General features: G+C 35.0%; 2 protein-coding genes, 1 long non-coding RNA gene and 1 pseudogene across 6 annotated transcripts; 1 reads left to right on the top strand and 3 right to left on the bottom strand.

Annotated features, from left to right (window-relative positions):
- Positions 1–2,026: 2,026 nt before the first annotated feature.
- On the top strand, positions 2,027–5,476 carry LOC120089085 (TMV resistance protein N-like). 3 transcript variants are annotated; one of them, XM_090305697.1, is made up of 5 exons: positions 2,027–2,626; positions 2,803–3,675; positions 3,784–3,913; positions 4,382–4,666; positions 4,858–5,476. In XM_090305697.1, the coding sequence occupies exons 1-5, from the start codon at positions 2,154–2,156 to the stop codon at positions 5,395–5,397; spliced, it is 2,301 nt and encodes a 766-aa protein (XP_090161823.1). In that variant the 5' UTR covers positions 2,027–2,153; the 3' UTR covers positions 5,398–5,476. The 3 variants fall into 3 exon arrangements, with proteins under 3 accessions (XP_090161823.1, XP_038902439.1, XP_090161824.1); XM_090305698.1 differs by having other exon boundaries at positions 2,113–2,347; positions 2,443–2,626; positions 2,803–3,913; XM_039046511.2 differs by having other exon boundaries at positions 2,803–3,913.
- A 4,814-nt stretch (positions 5,477–10,290) lies between these two features.
- Positions 10,291–13,811, bottom strand: LOC150033375 (uncharacterized; annotated as a pseudogene).
- A 2,715-nt stretch (positions 13,812–16,526) lies between these two features.
- LOC120089084 (uncharacterized) lies at positions 16,527–17,629 on the bottom strand. The gene is made up of 2 exons (XM_039046510.1): positions 17,495–17,629; positions 16,527–17,402 (listed from the first exon to the last, which is right to left on the bottom strand). Exons 1-2 carry the CDS (start codon positions 17,627–17,629, stop codon positions 16,527–16,529), a joined length of 1,011 nt encoding a protein of 336 aa, XP_038902438.1.
- A 4,704-nt stretch (positions 17,630–22,333) lies between these two features.
- LOC120089251 (uncharacterized) lies at positions 22,334–25,707 on the bottom strand. 2 transcript variants are annotated; one of them, XR_016523640.1, is made up of 5 exons: positions 25,292–25,707; positions 24,104–24,173; positions 23,395–23,464; positions 22,742–22,837; positions 22,334–22,626 (listed from the first exon to the last, which is right to left on the bottom strand). It is a non-coding gene; the product is annotated as an uncharacterized LOC120089251 (long non-coding RNA). The 2 variants fall into 2 exon arrangements; XR_016523641.1 differs by having other exon boundaries at positions 22,742–22,824; positions 25,292–25,698.
- Positions 25,708–26,761: the final 1,054 nt, after the last annotated feature.

Here is a 26,761-nt window from a genome sequence, read left to right as displayed (position 1 = left end):
ATTAAATACATTATAGTAATTATATCATATATATTTAAGTTAAATTAATTATATCATATATAATTAATTCTCTCAATTAATTCAAAAAATTCAAATTAATCCAAAATTAATTCTCATTAATCCTATTGAGCTACAAAGGGGTCTTATGGGCTTGTAGATTGAAGCTCCAATGGTACTTGAATAATTAATTAAACTCCTTTAATAAAATTATTCAACATCCATTAGCTGTCGGACACTCTACTAAAGGCCGACAGCTGCACTCTTCGCACTACAGATATATTTCTGTGTCTATTGGATATAACCAGTCAATAGTGCGATTATCCTTCACAAATTGCTCGTAAGTACAGTTGGGCCAAAATTACCGTTTTGCCCTTTTAGTTACATCAAACTCCTTAAGTACTACTAAGCTCTCTAATGAACAAGAAGTCATAGTCCAACTATGACCAAACCCCTCTCCGGCCAAGAGAGGGTGTGGGCCCACATTGTTCAAGCCTCGAAATCAGCACTTAAGGGAGCAATTTATCTACTTACCTTGACATTGGGGAAAGAGTGAATTCCGTCTTGTGTAGCTGTATTCCCAATTCCCCATCAGACAAATCACTAAAATGGTAGACTTATTGAGTCAGCGATTTGACCACTCTCACCCATACAAATCAAAGGACCGTCTTCATAGGCAGGAGTTCACAACTCACTCAGGATTTAGGTCATGTCACCTATGATTATCTTGGTGAAATATAAGTCTCTATAATGAACGATGTTATATAATGAGACTAGTCATTTCGTGGTTTGGTCTTAGACAAACCCCTTTGTATCAAATACCCCACTCACATGTCTCCACATGAAAGATCAGGATCAAATCATTTGTAACACTTTACAACAATTGTAATATCTACAAAACGAGTCATAATCGTAGTGTCACCAGAATAAGGTATCCAACATTATCCATCTACTACAGATCATTTAGGTTATGACTTAAATATGATTCACCTGTATATCTCTACATACATATTTAAGTTACAGAAGATAACATTGGATGCTAGTTTATTGGTTTTGTGGGTTAATACTATTAAATGTCAAATAAAACATCTCATATTTTATTCAATAAATAATTTGTTTGAACATTACAAGTACATTATAATTACAAATGACAAGACCCACGAGATTTAGGGTATCAACCCAACACATTCGACGAAATAGGTTCTCTTCCAACACAGTAGTCCATTTGCAATATTTCTATTTTATTTTATTTTTGGTCAGATTTGCATGTGTCCCTTAATAAATTTCTAGAACACGAATGTCAATTTCAAAAAGAGTGCATAAAATTGATCGATCTTTATCCCTCGTCTTAGCAAGTGTTAATATTTAATTTTAAGAACGTATAATCACGACCATTTCCTTCAACCCCTCAATTTATTTGACAAATCTCTTGTATATAATAATTAATATGGATATTAATATTAATTAAAAAATTATTTCAAATGATAAAACTGTTAAAAATATTTATAAAATATAGTAACAATAATTTATTAATAATAAATATCGATTGACAAAAAGTATCTATTATTAATAGATTATGAAATTTTGATATATTTTATAAATACTGTGGTTAATTTTTTCTATATTTGAAAATTTTTTTACTAATTCAGCCCTAATTAAAATGGATTTGACACCTTCCATTTAAATTTCCATTAAAACAGCTGAGACCAGATCCTAGTGTAAATAAACAAAGTATGCGTGTCAAACGCAGGAGATGTCCCACTATGGTTACATGATGATGTTTCTATTATTCAATATTATTTGTCAACTCTAGCTACACATTTTTGAAATATTAAAGAACTTAATCCCAAATAGCATATGAAGCAAACAGAAAAATAATTAGATGCATCGACATCAAATGCTTGTAGTCCACCCAATAATCGTCGAATTATATATTAGTTTATAAATATGGGGAAGCAAAATTTAGAGCTTCAATTTCCATACTTTGACCACATGATTCGAGTGTTATCTTAATAATTAATATTATCAATTCTAGAGCACTTCCTCAAAACAATTTCCCATCCTGTTTTAGCTATTCTTTGAAGAAGAAGTCTAGTACTGTACTCCTTAGTTATGCTGATTTCTTAGAACAAAGCGAAATTGGTAGCAGAATTCTGATGGATTCTTCGATCTTTTCTTGGTCATATGATGTGTTTTTAAGTTTCAGAGGTGAGGATACTCGCAGATCGTTTACGGGTCATCTCTATGAAGCTTTGGTGCAGGTTGGAATCAATACCTTTAGAGACACCGAGGAGCTTAAGAGAGGAACAGAAATTTCACAAGAACTTTGTGAAGCAATCAAGGAGTCAAGGTTTTTTCTTGTAATTTTTTCTGAAAATTATGCATCTTCTAGTTGGTGTTTGGATGAAATTGTTGAAATTATGAATTGTGTGGAGAGTGGTAAAGGGCAGATGGTTTGGCCAGTGTTTTATCATGTGGATCCTTCTCAAGTTAGAAAACAAAAAGGTGTTTTTGGAGAAGCATTCATTCTACATAAACAAAGATTCAAGGAAGACTTGAAAAAGGTAGAGAGATGGAGAGAAGCTCTAACTAAAGCGGCCAACTTATCCGGGTGGCATTTGGATAACAGGTAACATTATTAGATAATATGAGGTTCCAGTTAAAAAATAATTGGTGATGAGAAGAGTAGCTCATCTATTTTATAACGATTGTGAAGTCTCTTGATTTTTTCAAGAACATTGTAATTTTTGTTTCTTTTTTATTATCATTTTATGTATTCCACTATCTATAGTGATTTTGATGTAGGTCGTGTGACGAGCCTACTCTTATAAAAGAAATTGTTCCAGAGATATGGACTAAGCTTAACAAGATACTCTTAACAGTTGCCAAGAATCCAGTTGGGATTGATTCTCATATTGAAAATCTAAAGTCCACATTAGCTTTAGAGTCAAATGATGTTCGGATGATTGGAATCTATGGACTCGGTGGAATAGGAAAGTCAACCATTGCAAAAGCTATTTATAATTGTATTGCACATCGTTTTGAAGCTTGCACTTTTCTTCCTAATATAAAAGAAAAATGCAAATTCTCGAGGGATGATGAGTTAACTCAATTGCAAGAATCACTTCTAGAAGACATCTTGTTGATTAAAATCCATAGGTTGGTAAAATTTTCCGATGAAGGAAGTAATATGTTGAGGGATAGACTAAGAAACAAGAAGGTGCTTGTTGTTCTTGACGATGTGGATCATTCAAACCAACTAGAAAAACTAGCAGGACATTTAAGTTGGTTTGGTTCGGGAAGTAGGATCATCATAACAACTAGAGATTTGCATCTTTTGAATAAACACAACATTAAGTGGACCTACAAGGTTGATAAATTAAATCATAGAGAAGCACTTGAGCTATTTTGTTGGAATGCATTTAACAATCCTGTTCCTGATGTGAGTTTTGAAGAGCTTTCAAATGTTGCAGTTGAATATGCAAATGGACTTCCTCTTGCTCTTGTAGTGGTGGGGGCTTCTCTATGCAATTGTAGTAAAATTGAGTGGGAAAGCCAATTGAAGAAGTTGAAAAAGATTCAAAATCAGGATGTTCACAACAGACTTAAACTAAGTTTTGATGGACTTGGGGAACTTGAGAAAGCAATTTTTCTAGATATTGCATGCTTCTTTAGAGGGTATGAAACAGAAGATGTGTACTCTTTTTTAGATGCTTGTGATTTCTATCCTCAATATGGTATTGGAGTGCTTATTAAGAAATGTCTTATATATATCGAATATAATAGATTCCAAATGCATGACTTGATTCAATTAATGGGTAGAGAGATCGTTCGTCAAGAATCTCCTTCAAATATCGGAAGGCGTAGTAGATTGTGGTATCACCAAGATGTTCTTCAAGTGCTACAAGAAAATGAGGTATGATCTTATTCCTAGCCTCTCACTGAGATCTAGAGAAAAATTGCGACATGACATTGATAAATTAAAAAACAAAAAATACAAATAAGAATGTATCTTTTCATCTCTCTGTAGGGGTATTTGGAGCGTTGAGTTGAGTTAATATGTTGGAATTAGAAAGTTTGTATTTGGGGTGCAAATATTGTGAAGATGAAATTCTTCGATAAATGTGCGAAAGAAAAAAAGAAGGGAAAAAATCGTTTATGAATAAATGTACAAACTTCAATAGTGAACAATATAGAAGTTATTTAACACGACTTATGAAATTGGTAGGCCAAAATACTCCCCATATATTTTAAAAAGACTATGCCTTCATTTATTTATAACATTATCAACTACTTCAAGTGTGAGACGCATATATGTTATCTATAATTGAAGAACTTTTTGCTTCTTTAGCTATATATTGAGTGCCTTCTTGTGTGTGTTCAGGGAACAAAAAAAGTTGAAGGGATAATTTTAGAAACGCCCAAAGCAGAAGTAGTGTGGTTGAATGCTAAAGCCTTTTCAAGAATGAAAAAGTTGAGGTTGCTTATAATACGTAATAATGTTAATGTTATTGTTATTGGGACTCCTCGATGCCTTTCTAAGGAGTTAAGATGGTTTGAATGTCGTCGTTCTTCATCCTCTCTAGTACCATCCACTTTTCATCCACAAAAACTTGTTGTATTTGGCATCTCACATTATCCTATAAAGCAACTCGTAGCTAACCTCAAGGTATGTGATTATTACTTTGATCTATTGTATATGCTTTCTATTTATCCCTGATTATCAGTTTCTTAGCAAACAAGAAACAAATTTCTATATGAGATAAATTATTACAAAACCGCAAAACATTCTCTCAGTGATCTCAATTCTACTGACACTTTTTTTCAAAGTTCTTATGGTTGATTTCTTTTGTTTGACAGAATTTTGAAAGTATAAGACAATTAAGTTTAGAAAATTGCGAGACGTTAACCGAAGTTGGTGATATATCGTTAATGCCGAATCTTATCAGATTAGAAATCATAAACTGCTTTAACCTCGAGTGTTTTTCGAATGTCGGTCTGAAATCGAAGACGCTTCAGCGTCTTCATCTTAAATCTTGCTACAAGTTGAAGAAGTTCCCTGATATTGTTGAAGAAATGGAATGCATTGAAATACTTAGTTTAGAAGGAACTGGTGTGACAGAGCTACCTACATCAATTGAAAAACTAAGTGGTCTTCGCCATCTAGAGTTGGGGTTGTGTGAGGACTTGGTGCACCTTCCAAGTACTATCTATGAGCTTAAAATGCTTAATGCTCTTAAATTGAGTAAGTGCCACAAGCTACAGGAATTTCCACAGCCTTCAAACTCCATTACTAATGTAAAGAAGTTTTTACCGTTAAGGTTGTTGAATCAACTGAATCCCCTTTCGACTTCAGTTACCTACACGGTTTATTTCAATCTGAATTATTTTTGTAAATGAGAACTTAATTATCTGTGTATATTTGTAACATTCCTTCCTTTAGATTCTGAATAAAATTTGATTCTACCTATTTGCACAATGGATGTAGGCTATCAAGCCGAACCACTTAATTGCTTGTCGTTTGCTTCTTCTTCTTCTTCTTTAATTTCCATCTCTTGTTCGCCATCTTCTTCCTCAACCTCTCGGGATCTCTGTTCTTTCCCTCATGTCTATTTTTGGGTTTCTTTATGAATAAGCGATTTCGGGACCAACAATGCAATTATAGAGCATTTGCAGAGAGCGTGTTTCACGATCATAAGAAAAAAATGTCACTCATGAGTACAATTTGTTAAAAGATAGAAAATAGAGAATATTAGGTTTATGTGAAAAACCCTAAAACAAGAAGAAAAAACCATGATAGGGAGTTTCTTTTTATTATTTTAACACACAATGAAAGTTACAATAGAAGTCATATTTATAGTCTCTAGCAAGCCCTAAAATAAAAAAGGAAATAAACCTAGGGTAAAGTAAAATACTAAAATACCTTTGGGGCTATAAACTATTAACAAAGCCTCTTATTTCCAACACTCCCCCTCAAGTTGGGGCATAGATGTCAATCAGACCCAACTTGTTAAATACATGAGTCAAAACTTTGCCTCAGTAATCCTTTGATGAGAACATCAGCAACTTGTTGACTAGATGTAATATACAGAATACAGATATTGACATTGTCCAGTTTCACTTTTATAAAGTATCTGTCAATCTCCACATGTTTCATTCTATCATGTTGTATAGGATTATTGGCTATGCTTATATCCACTTTATTATCACATTAGAGCTTCATAGGTAGAACACTGTCTTGGTGTACATCAGACAAAACTTTCTTCATCTAGATTTCTTCACAGATTCCCAAACTCATGGCTCTGTATTCAGCTTTAGCGCTGCTTCTAGCAACAACACTTTGCTTCTTACTTTTCCAAGTAACTAGGTTACCCCACACAAATATCTCAGATCCTTTGTCAGTTGATCCTACCTAATCAGAGTCGGTATAAGTCTCAATATATTTCTTGTCAGTTTTTCTGAACATCAAACCTTTACCTGGTGAGCTTTTCAAATATCTCAGAATCTGATTCATAACTTTCATATGCTCTTTGTAGGGTGACTGCATAAACTGACAAACAACACTGACAACATAGGAAATATCTGGTCTAATGTGAGATAAGTAAATAAGCTTCCTTGCCAGATGTTGATACCTCTCTTTATCAACAAGAACTTTGTCAACAAAATCTCCGAGTTTCGCATCGAATTCAATAGAAGTGTCAGCAAGTCTACATTCAGGCATGCTTTTTTAATAGGTCAAGAGTGTATTTCCGCTGTGAGATAGATATCCCTTCCCTTGATCTTACCACCTCCATTCTAAGGAAATACTTTAGATTCCCTATATCTTTGATCTCAAATGCATCAACCATCACTACAGGAATTCTGGCTTCTCCCGGTGCCATATATCGTCGGGAGAGTGTGGAAAATTTGTTGGGAGTTGATCTCCCAACGCATAAATGGTCGTCGAGAGTTTGGTCGGGAGAAATCCGTTGGGAGAGGATCTCCCAACGATCTTTTGAACGGCGTCGAGAGTTAGTGGGATCTCCGGACGCCTATGTGGCATCAGAAGTTATGGGAGAACTCCCGACGCTTAATATACGACATCGGGAGTTAGAGGGAACTCCAGACGCAATGTAGCCCGTCGGGAGTTCCCCCTAACTCCCGACGCCACATAGGTGTCCGAAGATCCCTCTATCTCCCGGCGCCGCGTCGGGAGATTCTATATGGAAAAATAATTAATTAAATTTCGTATATGGATAAAATTTAATATATGATTTGTAATTTTTTAAAATTTGATCTGAAATCCTGTGAAACATATTATAATCAAATAAATATTCACATAAAAGAAAATGAAATCCATTTTATAACAAGTAAAAAATTACAATATCCAAACGAGAACAACATAAAATGAAGTGCCAGCTCTAGAACACTTGTCCATTATATTCAAAAATACATAAAAGGAGTAAAATGAGAACAACATCTAGAACACTTCTCGAGCATAGCATCTTCAACAATTGTTCCAATTCATCTCCGAACAGCATTCTACAAAAAAAAAAAAACAAAAACATTGAAATGTTATATGGATCTTTTAGATTGGAATCTAGTAAAAATTAAATTTGCAAGAGAAGTATGTAAGAAGGGCTAGCTCATCTCAAAATAACATTAGTGCATGCATCTTTGATTCGGGGAGATTAAGGCTGAATTTGTGCATGCATCTCAAAATCTAGTAAAGAAATATTGTTGGAAGGGGGAAAGAAACAAAAACAAGCGAGATTAAGGCTGTGTGAAGCTGCTGAGGGCATCTTTGCAAGCGAGATTCAGGGAGAGAGTGAGATTCAGGGAGAGAGCGAGATGCAGGGAGAGAACGAGATTCATGGACTGTGATTAGGCTTTTGAAAGGGAGATCAAAGCTGTCCTTTTTTTTTAAAACTAATCTTGAGGTAGTTCGATGTGGGATGGAGGGATTAAGGCCGCTGAATCTTGTACCTCCTCTTCATGGAAAAGCAAATTCAAGTTTAGTTAGCTGTTGAATTTCAAGTTATGATCCTCAAAGTCTAAGTCTTCACTGCTGACACTAGCTATTGACACTGAGGGACTGTTATTGGGATTTTGAGACATCAAACATGGTGAGATGAGCGAGATCCATGGAGAGAGCGACAATGAGGGACTGTTTTTGGGATTTTGAGAAATCAAGGCATGGTGGGATGAGCGAGATCCATGGAGAGAGCGACATTGAGGGACTGTTATTGGGATTTTGAGAAATCAAGGCATGGTGGGATGAGCGAGATCCATGGAGAGAGCGACACCGAGGGACTGTTTTTGGGATTTTGAGAAATCAAGGCATGGTGGGATGAGCGAGATCCATGAAGAGAGCGATACTAAGGGTCTGTTTTTGGGATTTTGAGAAATCAAGGCATGGTGGGATGAGCGAGATCCATGGAGAGAGCAACACTGAGGGACTGTTTTTGGGATTTTGAGAAATCAAGGCATGGTGGGATGAGCGAGATCCATGGAGAGAGCGACACTGAGGGACTGTTTTTGGGATTTTGAGAAATCAAGGCATGGAGGGACTGTGATTGGGCTTTCTATACATCAAGGCATAACTAAACTTTGCAGGATTGCAACATAACTGCAACCTAATTTAAATGCAGCTTTAAATGATATAACTAAAGACATACTTAAACTTTACTACCATAACTGCAGGATAGCAACATGTTGGAAATTGACCTAATTTAAATGCAACTTTAAATGACATAACTAATGTAGTAATCATACCTAATTTCATGGGTCTCCTCTCTGTGATCGTACCATGTCTTCAATCATCTTTTTCATTTCTTCAATTTGTATTACATGCTCCTCTTGCATTCTTTTGTGAGCGTCTTCGAGTTCCATAATCCTTGACTGAAACTGTTGGAAATTGACTCTCAATTCATCCACTACCGCCTCCATTCCTTGAGTAGATGATGAGCTTACTGACATGGTACTCCTTCTTGACTTAGGATTTGGGCCCCAACGTAGACCTTTTGAATATCCGGGTCGTCTACCCAAAACCCTCTCACATATTTCATCCCCTGTTAGTGGTTGAGAACCTTCTACAGTGGGGCTGGTTTCTAATTCCAACATTTGATGCTAGACATAATAATTAAATGGGTAAGACGAGCGACTAAAGTTAAAAGTGAAAAAAAAAAAACACAACAGGAAAGAAAAAAAATATTACATGTGCACTTTCAGCAGCCTTGTTCACAAACTTGCCACAATTAGAGTGTGTTTCCCTAAAAAGGTCAACACGCCCTATTTTTCGACCCTCCTTTACCTACAACTTTGCCTGAATTTGGATGAATGACTTTGATCCACCTACGTGGTCGAATGGCAATTTCTCTCTATTCTTCCGGTGCTTCATAGAAATTTCCTAAATTTGAAGGAAAAAAAAATGTCAATAGTGTGATGTATTAGTAAATGCAACAAATGATACACATCATAAATGTTGTACCTGAAACGCTTTGCTCTCGAAGCGGTCACACAAAAAGTACCAGACTTCTAGCCTATTTTTAAGCCAACTAGGCAAACTGGCACGTGCTTGCTGAGGATCTCCACATTTTCTATAATGTCTGTGCAAGTCTGATCTAAATTCTTTGAACGAGTTCTGTATTTGATGTTCTATGAAACGGTTCAATCGTTGATTGGACAGATCAAGATCGAAATGAGCCTATAAAAGAAGGAGGGAAGAATGAGCATAGATGATGTTCATGACTGTAAAAGAATAAACTTATAATTACTTACCAATAATTGACTTTTAGCCAATTCTATGAACTCGTTTGGAACCTCAACAAAAGTACAACACCGAACTGGAAATGCGGATCGCATTGCGACGCCGATCGCATTACTAAAATGAACCGCATGTTGAGATACGGTTTCGTCTCCCCCTTATTTATGACGATTGTGATCCTCCCATGTTTTTGTACGTATTTTTCCAACTGGATGTTCCGCGAGTGCTCTCGCTTCTTCCAATTGGATGCTGAGCCACTATTTGAAGAATAAAAAATTTTAAACAGTTTATGATGTATTTCAGTTAATAGAATATATTTCAAAATATACTAACCTGAAGTATCACTCACAGACGATATCGTGTTGCCTAGATATAACTCCTCAAATTCTTCATTAGCCTCCCGTTGCCTATTAGGGGTTGACATCGTATCTATACAAACACAAAAGAGAGAAAACAATATTAAATTAACAATAAATACGTGTAAGCTAGAGAAAAAGTGAATTTAGTAGATACATCTTTACTCATCATCGTAATCTAGCTAATTTAAATTATTCATCAGCACTTGAACTATTATTAGGAGATAATTGTTTTTCATCATCATCGTTTATGAAGCCATGATCGCCATGTATAGTAATTGGTATTTCCACAACTGTAGGATCAACGTCAACTCTACATAAAGTAACCTTCTCAATGGTTTCATCCACTCTGACGCCACCAACAATTTCTAGTAAATCTAGTTGTGTGTTTTCAACATCATCCATTTCCGATACATCCCATATTCGTTTATTTTGGACTACTTGAACAACTTTCCAATTGCTACCATGTTTGATGTCATCAATGTAAAAGACTTGTTGTGCTTGGATAGCAAAGATGAAAGGCTCGTCGACATACCAAAAGTGTGATGTATTGATTGATTTGTATCCTAAATCCACATGTGTTCTATTACTTTTGTTATTATCTGTGTCAAACCACCTACACTTCAACAAGAAAACGCGTCTTCTATTCGCATATTGCAAATCTAATACTTCATCTACAACATCATAGAAATTGTTATCCACACTTGTATTCTCACTGATCTCCCCGGTCACTAGGACTCCACTATTTTGTGTAGCTCGACGATTATCACGCTCCACAGTGTGAAACCGTACCCTATTAACAATGCATCCATTGTAAGAGCGCACCTCAGACGAAGGTCCCATTGCAAGTGAGAAGAAATCATCGGAGATATCTTCTCTCTCGCGCCATTGTAGAACCTGATAATTACGTATACATTAAAAATGAATACGAAAAATGAATCATCCCTCAACCGTTGCCTACAAAATGATTATGTATACCTGAGATCTGAACCAATCGGGAAATTTGCGTTGATGTTTTATATATAAGTCAGAGGCGCTTTGAGCTTCACGACGAATTATCCTCAAATGTTGCCTACAATATTTATCATTTAAATGTTATATCAAAGGAGATATCCTAGAATTTAGAAAAGGAAAAAGTTTGAAACATACTTTCGATAATCTGTTATTTCTTTACAATTGTCGAGAATGTACCAATGTGCAATACGCTTTTCCTCCGCTGATAACATCCGTAAAGTTGACGTCCCTAATGGTCGTACCCTCTGCCTAAATAATTCAAATTCAACAAATATCTCATGATTGGGAATGCTATCATCATTTCGTTCATCTCGTTTCAATCCCACTTAGATATCGTGGGTAGAAGTTCCATGATTCATTCATTGCATATGCTTCCGCTATAGACCCCTCGGGACGTGCTTTGTTCCGTATAAATTGTTTTAATGTTCGTAAACTTCTTTCAATAGGATACATCCAACTGTAACTAACTGGAACCACGACTTTGGTTTCATATGGTAGATGAACTTCAAGGTGTACCATTACATCGAAAAAGGCAAGTGGGAATATTCTCTCCAATTTACAAAGTATGACTATGATGTCTGCTTGTAGTCTATTCAAATCACTTACACATATTGTCTTTGCATATAAGTCGCGAAAGAATGTACACAACTCAACAATAGAAGTGGATACATTCTTCGGTAGGTATGCTCGAATACCAATAGGGAGTAGTCTGTGAAGCAACACATGACAGTCGTGTGTTTTTAGCCCCGATATTTTTCCATCTTTGTCATTGACACATCGTGATATGTTAGATACGAATCCATAAGGGAATTTCACTGATTTCAAATACTTACAAAACGAAATCCATTCACCATTTGTTAATGTGTATGCTGCGTATGGTTTTACAAATCTATTCTTGACTTATATCAAGTGTAGGTCCTTTCTTATCTTCAAATCTTGTAAGTCCAATCGAGCGTTCGTTGTATCCTTTGTCTTTCCTTTAATATTTAACAATGTGCCCACCAAATTGTCGCATATGTTTTTTTCAATATGCATTACATCCAATTTATGTCTTAACAATAGTCTGGACCAATATGGAAGTTAGAAAAAAAATACTTTTTTTAGTCCAGTTTAGAATTCGCTTTCTTTTTTCTATCTTGCTACGATACATGTTTGTTAAGCATAGAAAAGTTTAGCGTATTTAATTGTTGTAATATCTCTTCTCTATTCATTACGACTAGTGGAGGTCTACGTTCAACTTTTCCATCATGTTGTCTACTTCGAGGCCAATTATGATTCTTCGAAAGATAACGTCGATGTCCCATAAATGATATTTTCCCTCTTATCCCGAAGGACGAGTTATCTTCTTTGCATATTGGACATGCTTGATAACCTTTTATACTCCACCCAGATAAGTCACCGTAAGCAGGGAAGTCATTAATCGTCCATAATAAGGTAGCATATAGTTGAAAAAACTCACCAGCAACAGAATCATAAGTTCACACACCAATTGTCCACAACTCTTTCAACTCTTCAATCAACGGTTGCAAGTAAACATCAATTTCCTTTCCAGGAGATTTTGGACCAGGTATGAGCAAAGACATGAAGAAGTTTGTTTCCTTCATACATTTCCAAGGGGACAAATTATAAGGAATTATCACCACAGGCCACATACTATAAGAAGTGCTCATATTTCCAAACGGATTGAAGCCATCAGAAGCTAATCCAAAACAAATATTTCAAGGATCTAAAGCGAAATGAGGGAATTCACGATCAAAATATTTCCACCCCTCTGCATCAACTGGATGTCGCAATACATCATCCGTTTCAACTCGCTTATCTTTATGCCATCTCATGTCAGAAGTGCCTTCTTTTGATGAAAACAATCATTTTAATCTCAGTATCAATGGAAAATGACGCAATACCTTATGTGGTATTTTTTTACCCTTGCCATCATTAACTTTGTACTGAGACTCACTACAAATAGGACATTGTTGCAAATATGCAAACTCTTTCCAATACAATACACAATCATATTTACATGCATGAATAGACTCATAACCTAGGCGTAAATCACACAATTTTCGCTTGGCTTCATAAAAGGAAGTAGGTATAGAGGTGCCAGCTGGAAATGCTGTTTTTAGCAATTCCAACAACATGTCGAACGATTTGTTACTCCAGCCGTTCAGAACTTTGATATGCATCAACTTCACCAAAAAGTTTAAGGATGAAAATTGCGAACACCCAGGGTATAATTCATTACGTGCTTCGGTCATTAAATCCTCGAATAAGTTCGTGGTATCTTTTTCTTGACCATTAAAGGACATTTCATTCTCAATCCTTTCTTTATTTGCATTTTCGTTTTCAATTGGAACTTGTAAATCATTTATAAGATTCAACATCTTATTTTCTTCGACAGCATTACTTTGTATACTATCTACTTCAACATCCTCTATTGAATGACTTGTATGACTTCTAGATAAGTTTACTGACTCTCCATGATATACCCATTCACAATATGAGAGAGATATTCCATATGTTAATAGATGTCGTTCCACGATATCTATCTATTCCCAAATTGAATTCATACAATTCTTGCATGGACATCTTATTCGTCCGAAATCATTTACATGAAACCTTGCCATATCTAAGAATTGTGATACTCCTTCTCTATACTCCACTGATAACTTATTCCTTAGTTTAATCCATTCTTTATTCATCCTTAAAAATAAATATTTTTTGACCAACTTGCTATAAATTAAACATTAGCAACATTAATTACCAACATTAGTAACATGCTAAAAATTAAACATTACCAACATTACCAACATGCTAGAAATTAAAAACAATGGCTTAAATAAGAGAAAATAAATGAAATGGATGTGCACGAACCTTGATGAAACCTGGATACATATAAATGAAATGGGCGGCGGCGGATGGCGGTGTGATTCGAAGGGGGAAGGATAGGCGAGAACAGGGGCAGGGCATACGATTGTTTGAAGGGAAGAAGGAAAAAGAAGGCAGGGAGAGAGAGGGCGCTACGATTCTAGGGTTCTTTTTTAGAAGATAGTGTTCTTCGACGTGCACGAGAAGGAAGGAGGGGTCTGGTTAAACCAGACCCGTCTCCCGATGCGGCCTAGAAGGTTCATCGGGAGTTTCCGGGGAACTCCCGACGCCGCTTTAATACATCAGGAGTTCTCGGGGATCTCTCGACGCCGATTTTGATGCATCGGGAGTTCCCCGGTCACTCCTGATGAACCTATACAACGTCAGGAGTTCTCGGGGAACTCCTGACGAATATTAACTTCGTCGGGAGAGACCATCTCTCCCTACGAATATTAACTTCGTCGGGAGTTCCTGTTTTCCTTGTAGTGCATTTTCTTTTTCAGCCTGGTGATCTCAGCAGCATCATCTTCTGATAGGAATATCATCAACATACACAATTAAAACGATAATTTTCCCAGATACTGACCTTTTTGTGAACAATGTAGGATCAGAGTGTCCCTGAGTGAAACCTTAGGGTTTCAGGATCATACCTTTGATGTTTTTCACCGAATTTTCTTGATTCTTCTCTAAATTCTTCTTCAATCTCAACCATAGACCACCACAAAAGTCTTCTATACTAATCTTAGGTCTTAGATTGAAGCGTGGTTTTCAAATTGAGGGGAATTCGAAGTAGTTTTGAGAATTGAAAAGAAAGAAAAAAAAAGTTTTTCTTTTTATCTTTTCTCAGTTTGTATGTCCCAAATCTGATCTTTAAACCTCAATATAAAACACTAATCCATGCAAATCAGATTGCAAATGGGATTGTCACTTGATTTTCCATTTGAATAGTGACATGATGTGTAATTGAAAGTGGGAAAATTAATTTTCAAAATTTTCTCTTTTAAAACATAAAATGATTTTTAATTTTAAAATTAAAACTGATTTTCAAAATCATTTTTTTAAAAAAATTAACAATTTCAATTTCATAAATCAAAATTTTAAATTAATTAATTTCATAATTTTGAACTTCATAAATTCAGAATTTTAATAAATTAAAAATGGAAAATTAATTAAACCAATTTAATTAATTTAATATCAAATGTTGAATTAATAAAATACCTCATCAAATATTTAGATCATATTTAAATATTTTCAACTCTCGAGTACCGTAAGTTTTAATTCGTTAATTAAATATCAATTATATCAAATATAATAATTCAAACCCTAAATTGAGTTAAATTCCCTCAACACGTTATTCTAAGGTTTAATCATTTTACAAGTTAGTAAAGGGACCTAATGGACCTACAGATCATGAGCTCTAATGATTTGAGATTAATTTCCTAAACTCTTTAAACCGTTAATCAATATTTGTTAACTACCAAGATATACCACTATAGCTCAGTAGTTGCACTCTCCTCACTGTAGATATATTTTCGTCCACTTGATTTAACCATAATTAATAAGTCAATTCTTCACAAGTCGTTCGTATTTACAGTTGGATCAAAATTACCATTTTACCCATGTAATACATCTTGTTCCTTAAGTCTCCACTGAACCTCTATTGAACAATTGGTTTATGGTCCAACAAATAAGTCAAATCCCTCTCTACTATAAGAGGGCGAGGCCCCATTTGTTCAAGACCAGTAATCGGTACTTAAGGAAATAATCAATTTGCTAACCCTAAGATGGGTGGGAGTGAATTCTGTCTTGCAAGACTACGTCTCCCAGTTATCTATCCGATCTTACCATTAAAATGGGAGACTTATTGAGCGGTGATGTTGAACCACTCTCACCTATGCAGATTAAAGGATAATCTCAAATAGACAAGAGTTCGTAGTTAGCTCAGGATTAAGATCAAGTTACCTGAGGTCATCGAATTTGAAATAGTCAATTTTAATAGTAAATGATTATTATAAAGAAAAGTGACTATTTCGTTATCTGGTTTTATGAAAACATCTTTTGCATAGGATACCCCCACTCACATGTCTCTACATGAACGATTTTAGAACCACATCGTTTGTACCAATATACAAAGAGAGCCGCATCCATAGTGTCCCCAGGATAAGGTACCTAATCCTATCAATATACTTATAGACCTTTTTGGCTATATACTAAACTTGATCCTCTTTTATGTCCCTACATAAAATATTAATATTCATATTATATCCATGGATTAGTTTATTGGATTTATAAAAGGATGCAATTTAATAACACCTTTATTGGTAGAAAATTTCAATAATAACTTTATTGTAAATAGAAAATGTTTAATGTTTAAAAACTGCGAGTTTTTAGGATATTCCCAATAGAGGGAGACTCATATAAACCTCTCCTTCTAATTCACCATTCAGAAATGAATTTTTCACATCAAGTTGATGGACAGACTAGTCTTCATTAACTGCAATAGAAAGAAGGATCCATACCGTGTTTAACTCAGTTATAGGGGAGAAAGTCTAAGAATAATTTATCCCATAAGTTTGAGTAAACCATTTTGCTACAAGTCTGGCCTTGTACTTGTTTAGAGTTTCATCTAATTTATACTTCAGAGTGAACACCCACTTGCACCCAACTGTTTTATGCCCTTTAGAAAGATTAATAAGGTTCCATATATTATTCTTTTCAAGAGCTCTGAACTTAGAAATTTCACTTAGAACATGGCTATGTGTATGTTTTTTGGTATTTTCAAGAGCTCTGAACTTAGAAATCTTCCACTTAGAAATTTCAATGGCTATGTGTATGTTTTTTGGTATTATTACTGTATTAAGACTGGTAGCGAATGCCCTGAACTTAGAAGACAAATTACTGTAAGACTTATAACTATACTTGGGGTGCTTGGTGCAGGATCTGGTTCCCTTTTTCAATGCAATGGGTATGTCAAGAGAAAGAGCATAATCCTCTGGTTTGTCTGATTCCTTATATGTAATGGAATTTTGATTACATTTTCCATCCTGAGGAAGAATCTCAACCTCTCGTGTTTCTATCAAAGTTTCATCACTACCTGCAACCCTGTTGTTCTCTAGAACTAACATATCATTCCTGTCATTCTCAGCCAAATCAACAATATCATCCTTACCACACAAGTTAGTATTATTATTAGGTCTAGTAGTACCTTGAGCTTGCATTGGTTCAAATTCATGGACCAGAGATGACGGAGTAGTAGGGGACACCATTTCCTTTATGAGATTCTTTCTGTAGTAGTTTATCCAAGAGACTTGTCTACTGGGTAGAATAGTGTCATAGGCACTTAGGATGGGTTCAGGAAGGAGTTCGGGAAGGTTAATAGGGACTGAGGATGTAGACCAGTTAGTCTCTTCACTAGTACTCTCCCCCTGAAAATGACTAAAGGGAAAGAAAGATTTATCCTCATTAACGTTGTATCCATGGAGATGAATTTAGGAAGAACGGTGGAAGCATTTATAACCTCGCTGGTGAAGGGGATACCCAACGAAGACACATTTTGAGCACGAGGGATAAACTTAGTTTTGTTAGGACCATGACCATGGACAAAGGCAATGCACTTGAAAACCAGAAGAGAGACATCTGGAATAAGCCGCATGGTAGGGTATGACTCCTTGAGGCATTCAAGAGGGGTATAGAGTTAGAGGACACGAGAAGGAATTCAATTAATAAGATGAGCTCTAGTCAGAACTGCATCCCCCCATAAGTAAGATGGAAGTGAAGTAGACAACATGAGAGACTGTGCAACCTCAAAAAAGTGATCATTTTTCCTTTCAGTCACCCCATTTTATTAAGGTGTATAGGCGTACAAGCTTTGGTGGACAATGCCTTTAGAAGACAGAAAATCATGAAGAGTATTATTAAGGAACTCACAATCATTTTCACTATGAAGAATAACATGGTTTTGAACTGAGTCTAAACACTAGTGTAAAATTGTTGAAATACTAATGAAACCTCATATTTATTAGTGAGGAGAAAAACCCATGTAAGACAGGTATGATCATCAATAAAGGTCACAAACCAACGTTTTCCCAAAGAGGTGGTAATACTCGAGGAACCCCAAACATCACTATGAATAAGGGTGAAAGGCTGAGAAGGTTTATAAGGTTGAGACGGAAAAGTTACCCTATGCTATTTTGCACAAATGCGTGCATCACAAGATAGAGAAGAGACATCAACTTTATTGAATAAACGAGGAAAAAAATATTTCATATATTCGAAATTTGGATGACCAAGGAAACAACGCCACAACATAAAATCTTTTTCTAAAGTTAAAAAATAAGAAGACAACAAACTAGTAATATAACAGTTCCTGGAGGAAGCATCATCATCAAAGAAATAGAGTCCCATATTGTGTCGGGCAGTGCCAATCGTTTTCCCCTAGCTCAAGTCCTGAAAGTAAACATTATTTGGTTAGAAGACAACTTAACAATTCAAATCTCTAGTTATCTTACTAATAGATAGTACATTGCAAGATATTTTAGATACATGGAGCACATTCTGTAAAGTTAAACCGTCAAAATGAGAAATATGACCCTTGCTCGTAATAGAAGCAAAAGACCATATGCAATCTGAATCTTTTCATTACCAGCAGTCAGAAGATATGATAGAAAATTATTAGAAGATCCAATCAAATTATCTGTAGCCTCTGAATCAAGTATCCATGGTTTCTTACCATTTGTGTTTAGGAGACTTAAGGATTGAAAGGTACCTGATTGAGCAACATCCCCGAGGGAAGAGACACCAGGGTCACTTTGGCAATTCACCTAAGGTTGTGACGCGGGGGGGGGGGGGGGGCACTTGCAGATTCACTCATAAGAGCTTAACAAGGATTAGGCTTGATATTTGGATGACGTCTTTTGCCATTCGGTGGTCTGCCATGTAACTTCCAGCACTGATCTTTCGTAGGCCAGGGTTTCTTGCAATGTTCACATACCAGAGTCTATTTCTCATTTTGCTTTTCACTATCAGAACTAGATAATTTTGCATTGAAAGCAGCAAAATCAGTAATAGATATAGTTGTGTTGTTCATAGCACTGGCTTTATCTTCCTTTAGATGAATCTCAGAACACACTTCCGTGAGAGAAGGTATAGGCCTCTGTCCCAGTATACGGTCTTGTTCTGCATTAAACTTGGAGTTCAAACCAGTTAGGAAATCATAGATATGATCGACTTCCTCAATCTTGGAATACTAAACACCTCCACAAGAATAATCCTGGATAATTTCACGACAAAGGTCCATCTCTTACTAGATTAAAGACAATTTGTTAAAGTACGAAGTGACATTTATCGTCCCCTATTTGCAATCGTGAGCCTGTTTATGCAGAGTGTAAATATGAGATGCATTCTACCTCTTAGGATATAATTTTTTAACTGCATCCCAGATATCTTGAGTAGTCGCAACATACAACAATAGTTTCCCTATTTGAGGTTTCATATTATTAATCAATAGTGATCGAAGTAGGGAGTCTTCTCTTTTCCAAATGCACTCTTGAGGATCCCCTAGCCTAGGTCTTGGTATCTCGCCAGTTAGATACATAAACTTGTGACACCCCTCAAGAGACCAGGAGAAATAATTTTGACCATTTAATTTTTCTCCTACAATTAACCCTGTGGAATTTCCCACAGATCCAGATAAATAGCTTGCTGTATTTAAAGTAAGGGAACAGGTTACCAGATTCTCTAGATACATCGGTAGACTAGAAAGAATATCATAATTCACTATACTAGAATTTAAATTTGTGGAAGCACCTAGGGCTATCCCAAGAGCAGTGATTTATTGTTGAAAACTTGCCTGAAGATTAGCCAACTGTTTTTGAACCATTACCAGAGATAAACCAATCAAACCTTATATTCATAACTAGGTGGCTCATGATGAGGAAGGCTCGATGGCTGCAAATAGGTTGCTTGTAGTTGAAAGGGAAAGAAGTCGTGGATTCCCAGTGTTGTCACGGTAGAGGTTTTACCTCTGTGGTAGGCAGACGACTCACGAATCTCGACTTCAAGTGTAGGTTTTGGCTACTGGCAGTGAGGTTGGAAGGATAGACAGCAGCGACTTTTGGTAACAAGGGAGGAACACCGACGACATTGTGAAAAAAGGTGGTGACACTAGGGTTTCCATCAAAGGGTTGCCGTGATGCTAGAGTTGGATGGATATGCAAGAACTGAAGGTACCAATTAACCGCAGCTTGGACAATAGTAACAACAACGATATCGGTGACAGTAGTAGCGTCGATGGTCAAAGGCCTCATCGACAGTTATGGTGGAAGCGGGGCTGGTGCATAACTAAGATTATCTTGCACCAGTTGGTTTTCACCAATGACGGCTAGGGTTTCATCACCATGGTCTGTTACCATGTTAAAAGATAGAAAATAGAGAACACTAGTTTTATATGAAACCATAGAATAGGGAGAGAAAACCACGATAGAGAGTCTATTTTTACTGTTTTAACAAACAACGAAAGTTACAATAGAATTCATATTTATAGGCACTAGCAAGTCCTAAAATAAAAAAAAGGAAATAAACCTAGGGTAAAATAAAACACTAAAATACCCTTGGGGCTATAAACTATCAACAAAGCCTCTTATTTCCAACACAATTCATAACAATGATATCAAAACTATCGCTAAATCAAGAAACTAATTCTTGTATTTTAGTAATGATTGGCAAGATATGGAATTGAGAAATTTGATGGAAAATTAGATTTTGGATTATGGAAGGCTAAGATCAAAGCAATCTTGGGGCAACAAAAGACTCTTCCAAAGCAATTCAAGACTCGTCAAAATTAGCAGCCATTATGATAGAATAAGAGAAAGATAGTATAAAGTCTGTTGCTTATGGAATACTGATCTTTGAATCTTAGTGACATTGTTTTGAGGCAAGTCATTGAAGAAGAAACGTTGAGGATCCACTGACCTACAAGCAGACAATGATTGATGTGGACAAGGATGAATGGATTAAAGCTATGAATCAAGAAATGGAGTTATGTACTCCAATTCTGTTTGGAAACTTGTAGATCAATCTGATGAGGGGTAAAACCTATAGGTTGTAAGTGGCTATAAGAGAAAAAGAGGTGTAGATGGAAAGGTATAAACCATTAAAACTAGATTAGTAGCAAAGGGTTATACCCAGGTTAAGGAGGTGGACTATGAGAAAACCTTCTTGCCTATTGCTATGATAAAATATATCAAGATTCACTTGTCCATTGCCACATATTATGACTATTGAATACGACAAATGGATGTCAAGGCTTCCTTTTTTAATGGGAATCTTGAGAAGAGAATCTACATGTCTCAGCCAGAAGGATTCATTGAACAAGGTCAAGAGCAAAAGGTTTACAAGCTAAATCGGTCCATCTACGGATTAAAACAAGCATTTCGATCTTGTAATATAAGGTTTGACACTGTAGTCAAAACCTATGGCTTAAATCAAAATGTTGATGAACCTTATATTTACAAGAAAATCATTAACAGTTCAGTAGCATTCTTGGTATTATATGTGGATGATATCCAACTCATTGAGAATGATGTAGGTTTTCTTACCAAAATTAAAGAATGGTTGACTACTTAATTCCAAATGAAAGATTTGGGTGAAACACAATTTGTTCTAGGGATCTAAATCATTAGGGATGATAAGAACAAATTTCTAGCCTTATCTAAAGCATCGCATATTGACAAAATGCTTGTTAAATATTCAATGCAGAATTCCAAGAAAGGTTTACTACCTTTTAGATGGAACAGTGTCCTAAGACACCTTAAAATGTTAAGGAAATGAGATAGATTCATTATGCATCTACAGTAGGTAACCTTATGTATGTCATGTTGTGTACTAAGCCTGACATTTGCCACACAGTGGGAATTGTCAGCAAATATCAATCCATTCTAGGATTAAATCACTGGATAGTAGTTAAAGCTAATATCAAGTATCTTAGGACACTACAAGAATTTTGGGCTTTAGTGTCAGTTTAAAACTGACATTAAAAGGCTTTAATGTCGGTTGACAACCAACATTGAAGATCATGTTATAAAAGATCTTTAATGTTGGTTGTCTTTAATGTAGGTTTTAAACCAATATAGTACACCATCTTCAATGTCAGTTTAAAACCAACGTTAAAGACCTTTTATAACAAGATCTTCAATGTCGATTGTCAACCGACATTCAAGCCTTTTAATGTCAGATTTACACCGATGTTAAAGCCCAGAATTATTATCCCTTTTTTTTTAATTATTGTCCGTTTTTTTAACTGCCATTGTCCAATCTATTTTTAATGTCGGTCAAAAAGTTAAAAATGACATTATAATAATTTATCCACAAACAAGAATTTTTTTATATATATATATTAAGATCTCAACAAACACAAGAATTTAAATCTAAGTCTTGTTCACAAAGTACAAATATTAGTTAGCTCTCAAAGAGAATAACAAATTTTATACTTACAAAGCAGTAGTTGGCTGCTTAAGCATAAAAAAAGAATCCCAAAATAAAATCTTAATTGCTTTTGTATATACAACTTAACTTTCAATAAATACAAAAAATAAACTAAAGATTGAGGGAGCTGGTTGTCTACTTTGAAGTGCCATTACTATCCCAACAAATCTGCAAAGAAGAAATGCTTGCTTAAGTATATAAAATCAAGAATAATTTAAAAATAAATGAATCATACTAAAAGAAATTACCATGAAGTATGGAAACTATATTTATACAAACTTACCATAATAGAGTTAATCATCCAAATCAACAAACTCTTCATCATCTTCATCACTGTTTCCACCATATGTCTTGAACATATCCTACCTGCTAATGATTCCTATATTTATGACATCAGGTTCTTCGATTGATTCTTCGCTTAGTATAATGGAGAAATTTGAGAAAATGCATTCTAGAGTAGGTTCACAACACTTGCAACACAAAGTGATTAGCATATTATAATAGCATAAATGGTTCATAACAAATTTATGAGCATACGACCATCTTATTTATCAGATGTGGTTTTTTGTTCATTTTTTTCATGATAAACTACCGGAACATGCTAAAAAAAGAAGTAGGCAGTTGCATTCAAACTAGTTGTATTTAAATTTATCTTAAATGTTTAAAAAAATAGGTAGACACACCAAGTAAAATTCATACAACGAAGACAAAAGAAAACCAATTAAGGCCTACCCCTCTTTCATCAAGTAAAACTCAATCAAAACTGAATCAGTAATCACAAAAACCATTACTCCACCAACAAGGCCACCAAGAAACAATCTCTTCTTATTTGTTCTATAACACATTAGGACACACCATAAGAAAAAAAAAGCTAACAAATCCACCACCAACAAAAAACAAAACAAAAAACCAAAGCAAAAGAAGAATCCACAATACCTATGCCTTGCCAAGTCTTGTAACCTCCCTAGCTTTCTTGAACGAGAATTCCCGTCGAAATAGTTGCAATCTAAAAGGAGAAGAAAAGAGAAACAAGAAGCAAAATCCATGATAACACCTAAAGTGTCTAATTCCATACCGATATAAAAGTAAACGAACAAATGAATAAACTAGCAATGGCAATAAAGATTGAAGTGTTTATGCATGAGTCCAATTAAAGAGCTCGATCATTATTACATCAATCATATCCCATCCAATAGCTAAAAACATATATTTTTAGAAATGTGAAGCTCCATGGAAGGTTTTATATCCTAAATAATACACCTACATATTTTACACCTAAATTTCAAATAACATGCCACTCAAAAATCAAAAGGAAGCAAAAACATAGGCTAAAACTTATAGGTTGCCTTGGTTGATACCATCTCTTCTTGATTACAACTTACAAGCTTATGCTTCCATAAAGGTACCTAACGGTTGATATATTCTACAACAAGTAACACTCTAAAAGCATGTATGAATAACTTATCAATTCGAGTATCTAAATGTTATCAATGTGAAGAAAAAACTAATTAGAAACATAATAAATTATGCAAAAGGCATGACCATAAACAATAAAACTTACAAACTTACAAACACAAGAAATTAAACAAATTTATCTCCTCAAACAACAAAATTGTATTTTGGAATAGAAGGGAAAACTACTCACCTCGATAAGCAACATTACAATTCTCAATCTAAATTTCATTTTCTTGAACAAAAGTCAACTTTCTTGAAATCTATACAATCAAAACAAAGTTTAGATATTAGAACTAATATGAGCTCAATAGAAATCACAAACAACTTTTCAATCCGAGCAAAAAAAATGTTATCACAAAGACAATATTAGTTTTAATCATTATGAGCTTTGTTATGTAACCCTTATGAGCTTTGGTAACTTTATTTTGATTGTATATATTTTAAGAAAGTTTTATTGCATTGAAATCACAAAGACAATCCAAAAAATGTTATCAGACCTGGCCATAAAACTTGTATTTCTTTTCGTTGAAATCCAAGCTGGCCATAAAACTCTTCATCACCAATAATGATAATTCAAACAATGATCCAATCAGGGAGAAAAGGTACCAAAATTTAGAGTTGGAGAAGGGGAGGAGAATACTAAAATATAGACGAAATGTTACAGTTGAAGGCAATCAAAGAACGAAACGATATTGTTGAATTGTAGAATAAAATTGAATCACAAACTCAATTTCTAGAGTTCCTCAATTATCTCTCCCACTTCTGATAAAAGAATAAGTCCATTTTGTCAACCAAACATGACCAATCACCAACTACAAAGACCAAAACTTTACAAGTATCTAATCAAAACAATAATCAAAAGAAATTCAAAACTATGTCTCCATCAATATAGCAATATAAAAAGAAATTCAAAACTACGTTTCCATCAATCTAAACAACAACAATCTTCTTCTAACAGATATAGAGATAGAAATTATAAACTAGATAGACATGTGATAGATATGTGCTCACATCATAAATGGTGAAATTTATAATACTAACCCCTTCAATCCCAAAAGCTAGCCTTGAAATTGGCATTTAGCTTACAAATAATTGCAAAGAACAAAATATTTACAATTCTGGTATCAAATATCACAAATCCTTTCTTTTTTTCTCATTCTAATCGAAATAATTCAAACAACAATACTTCCTTCTTCTTAAAGATATAGAGATAGAGAAATTAAGAGAACAATATAACTAGCCAGATAAGGCATCAGAGAGTCAAATGGATACTAAGATGAATATTGACAATTCTTGCAAGTGAGTTGTCGGAGAAGTTCTACTACACTGACGAAGAGAAAATATTAGTGAGTATAAAATTGTGCCAATTCGGAAGTACCTAGAGAGAATCAACGGCGAAAAGAGTCAAAAGTGGTCCATTGGAAAATAAATCATAAAGAGGGTGTTAGGGCAATGACCAGTTCTGCTACAAAAATCACGAGTTCATCCTCGGCCTCGATCTTGTTTTCCTTCTTCATGATAACAGAGGTTTATGTGTTGACCTTTGCTGTATTGTAAACTTCCTCTTACAATCAAAGAGAATACTGACAGACCAAGCCAGAACGATGAAGCCTTTTCCGAGATAAGTCACATTGCATCGGTCGTTATGTTCACATTGCTGAAGAAGCAACTCGTCCCTTCTTCAGTTGCATATTCAGTGATCTGATTGACACAAAAAATTGAGGAAGAGAAGGGAGAGGGGCGGTGGAGAAGGGGGAGAGGAAGAGAAAGAGATGAAAGGGCTAGGGTTTGTTTGATTTTAATATCACATATTTATATTTTATTTAAAAAATTTAGGGTCGATCTTTAAGATCATTTCTTTTTTTAAGAAACCGACATTATACATTCGTAGTTATTTTTTTTCAAACCGACATCAAAGCTTAAATTTCTTGTAGTCTGAGAACGAGAAACTATATACTTATGTATGGTATTAAGGATTTGATCCTTGTAGGATACACTAATTCTGATTTTCATACTGATAAGAATTCTAAAAAATCCACATCAAGATCAGTGTTCACTTTCAATGAAAGAGCTATAGTATGGCGTAGCATTAAGTAAGGATGCATTGCAGATTCAACGATAGAAGTGGAATATGTAGCTGCTTGTGAAACTGCTAAAGAAGTTGTTTGGCGAAAGAACTTTCTGATGGATTTGGAAGTCATTCCAAATATCAATTTGCTCATCACCTTATATTATGAAAATAGTGGTGTAGTGAAAAACTCCAAGGAGCCTTGAAGTCACGAACGAGGAAAACACATTAAGCGCAAGTATCATCTCATTAGGGAGATTGTGCAACGGGGAGATATGATCGTCACAAAGATTGTCTCGAAGCACAACGTTGCTAATCCATTTACAAAGGCTCTCATGGCTAAAGTTTTTGAAGGTCACCTAGAAAGCATGGGTTTATGAGATATGAGTCATATAATCTAGGGCAAGTGGGAGATGATGTTGGGTATATTTTATACCTTAATTTATTGTATTTTATTTGATACTGTATACCCCACTCGCTTTAGGACAAGTGGAATATTGTTGGATTTGGTATCCTAAATCTCATATATCTTGTAGTTTGTAAATTCAAATCATATGTTTAATAAAATAAGAGGTATTTTATTAACATTTAGACTGCATTAATTCAATCCAATAAACTAAGATCCAAGGTTATTCCACGAAACTTAAAACATGTATGTGGTTGACATACAGGTGGATCATGTTTAAGTAATAACCTAAATGGTCTATAGTATATGGATAAGGCTGGATACCTTGTCCTAGAGACACTATGAATACGCTTTGTAATAGTTACATTTTTTGT

This window comes from Benincasa hispida, chromosome 10 (genome assembly GCF_027475165.1).
Source record: "Benincasa hispida cultivar pf3 chromosome 10, pf3_genome.v1.1, whole genome shotgun sequence".
Taxonomy (NCBI): domain Eukaryota; kingdom Viridiplantae; phylum Streptophyta; class Magnoliopsida; order Cucurbitales; family Cucurbitaceae; genus Benincasa; species Benincasa hispida.
This window is presented reverse-complemented; position numbering and strand designations above follow the sequence as displayed.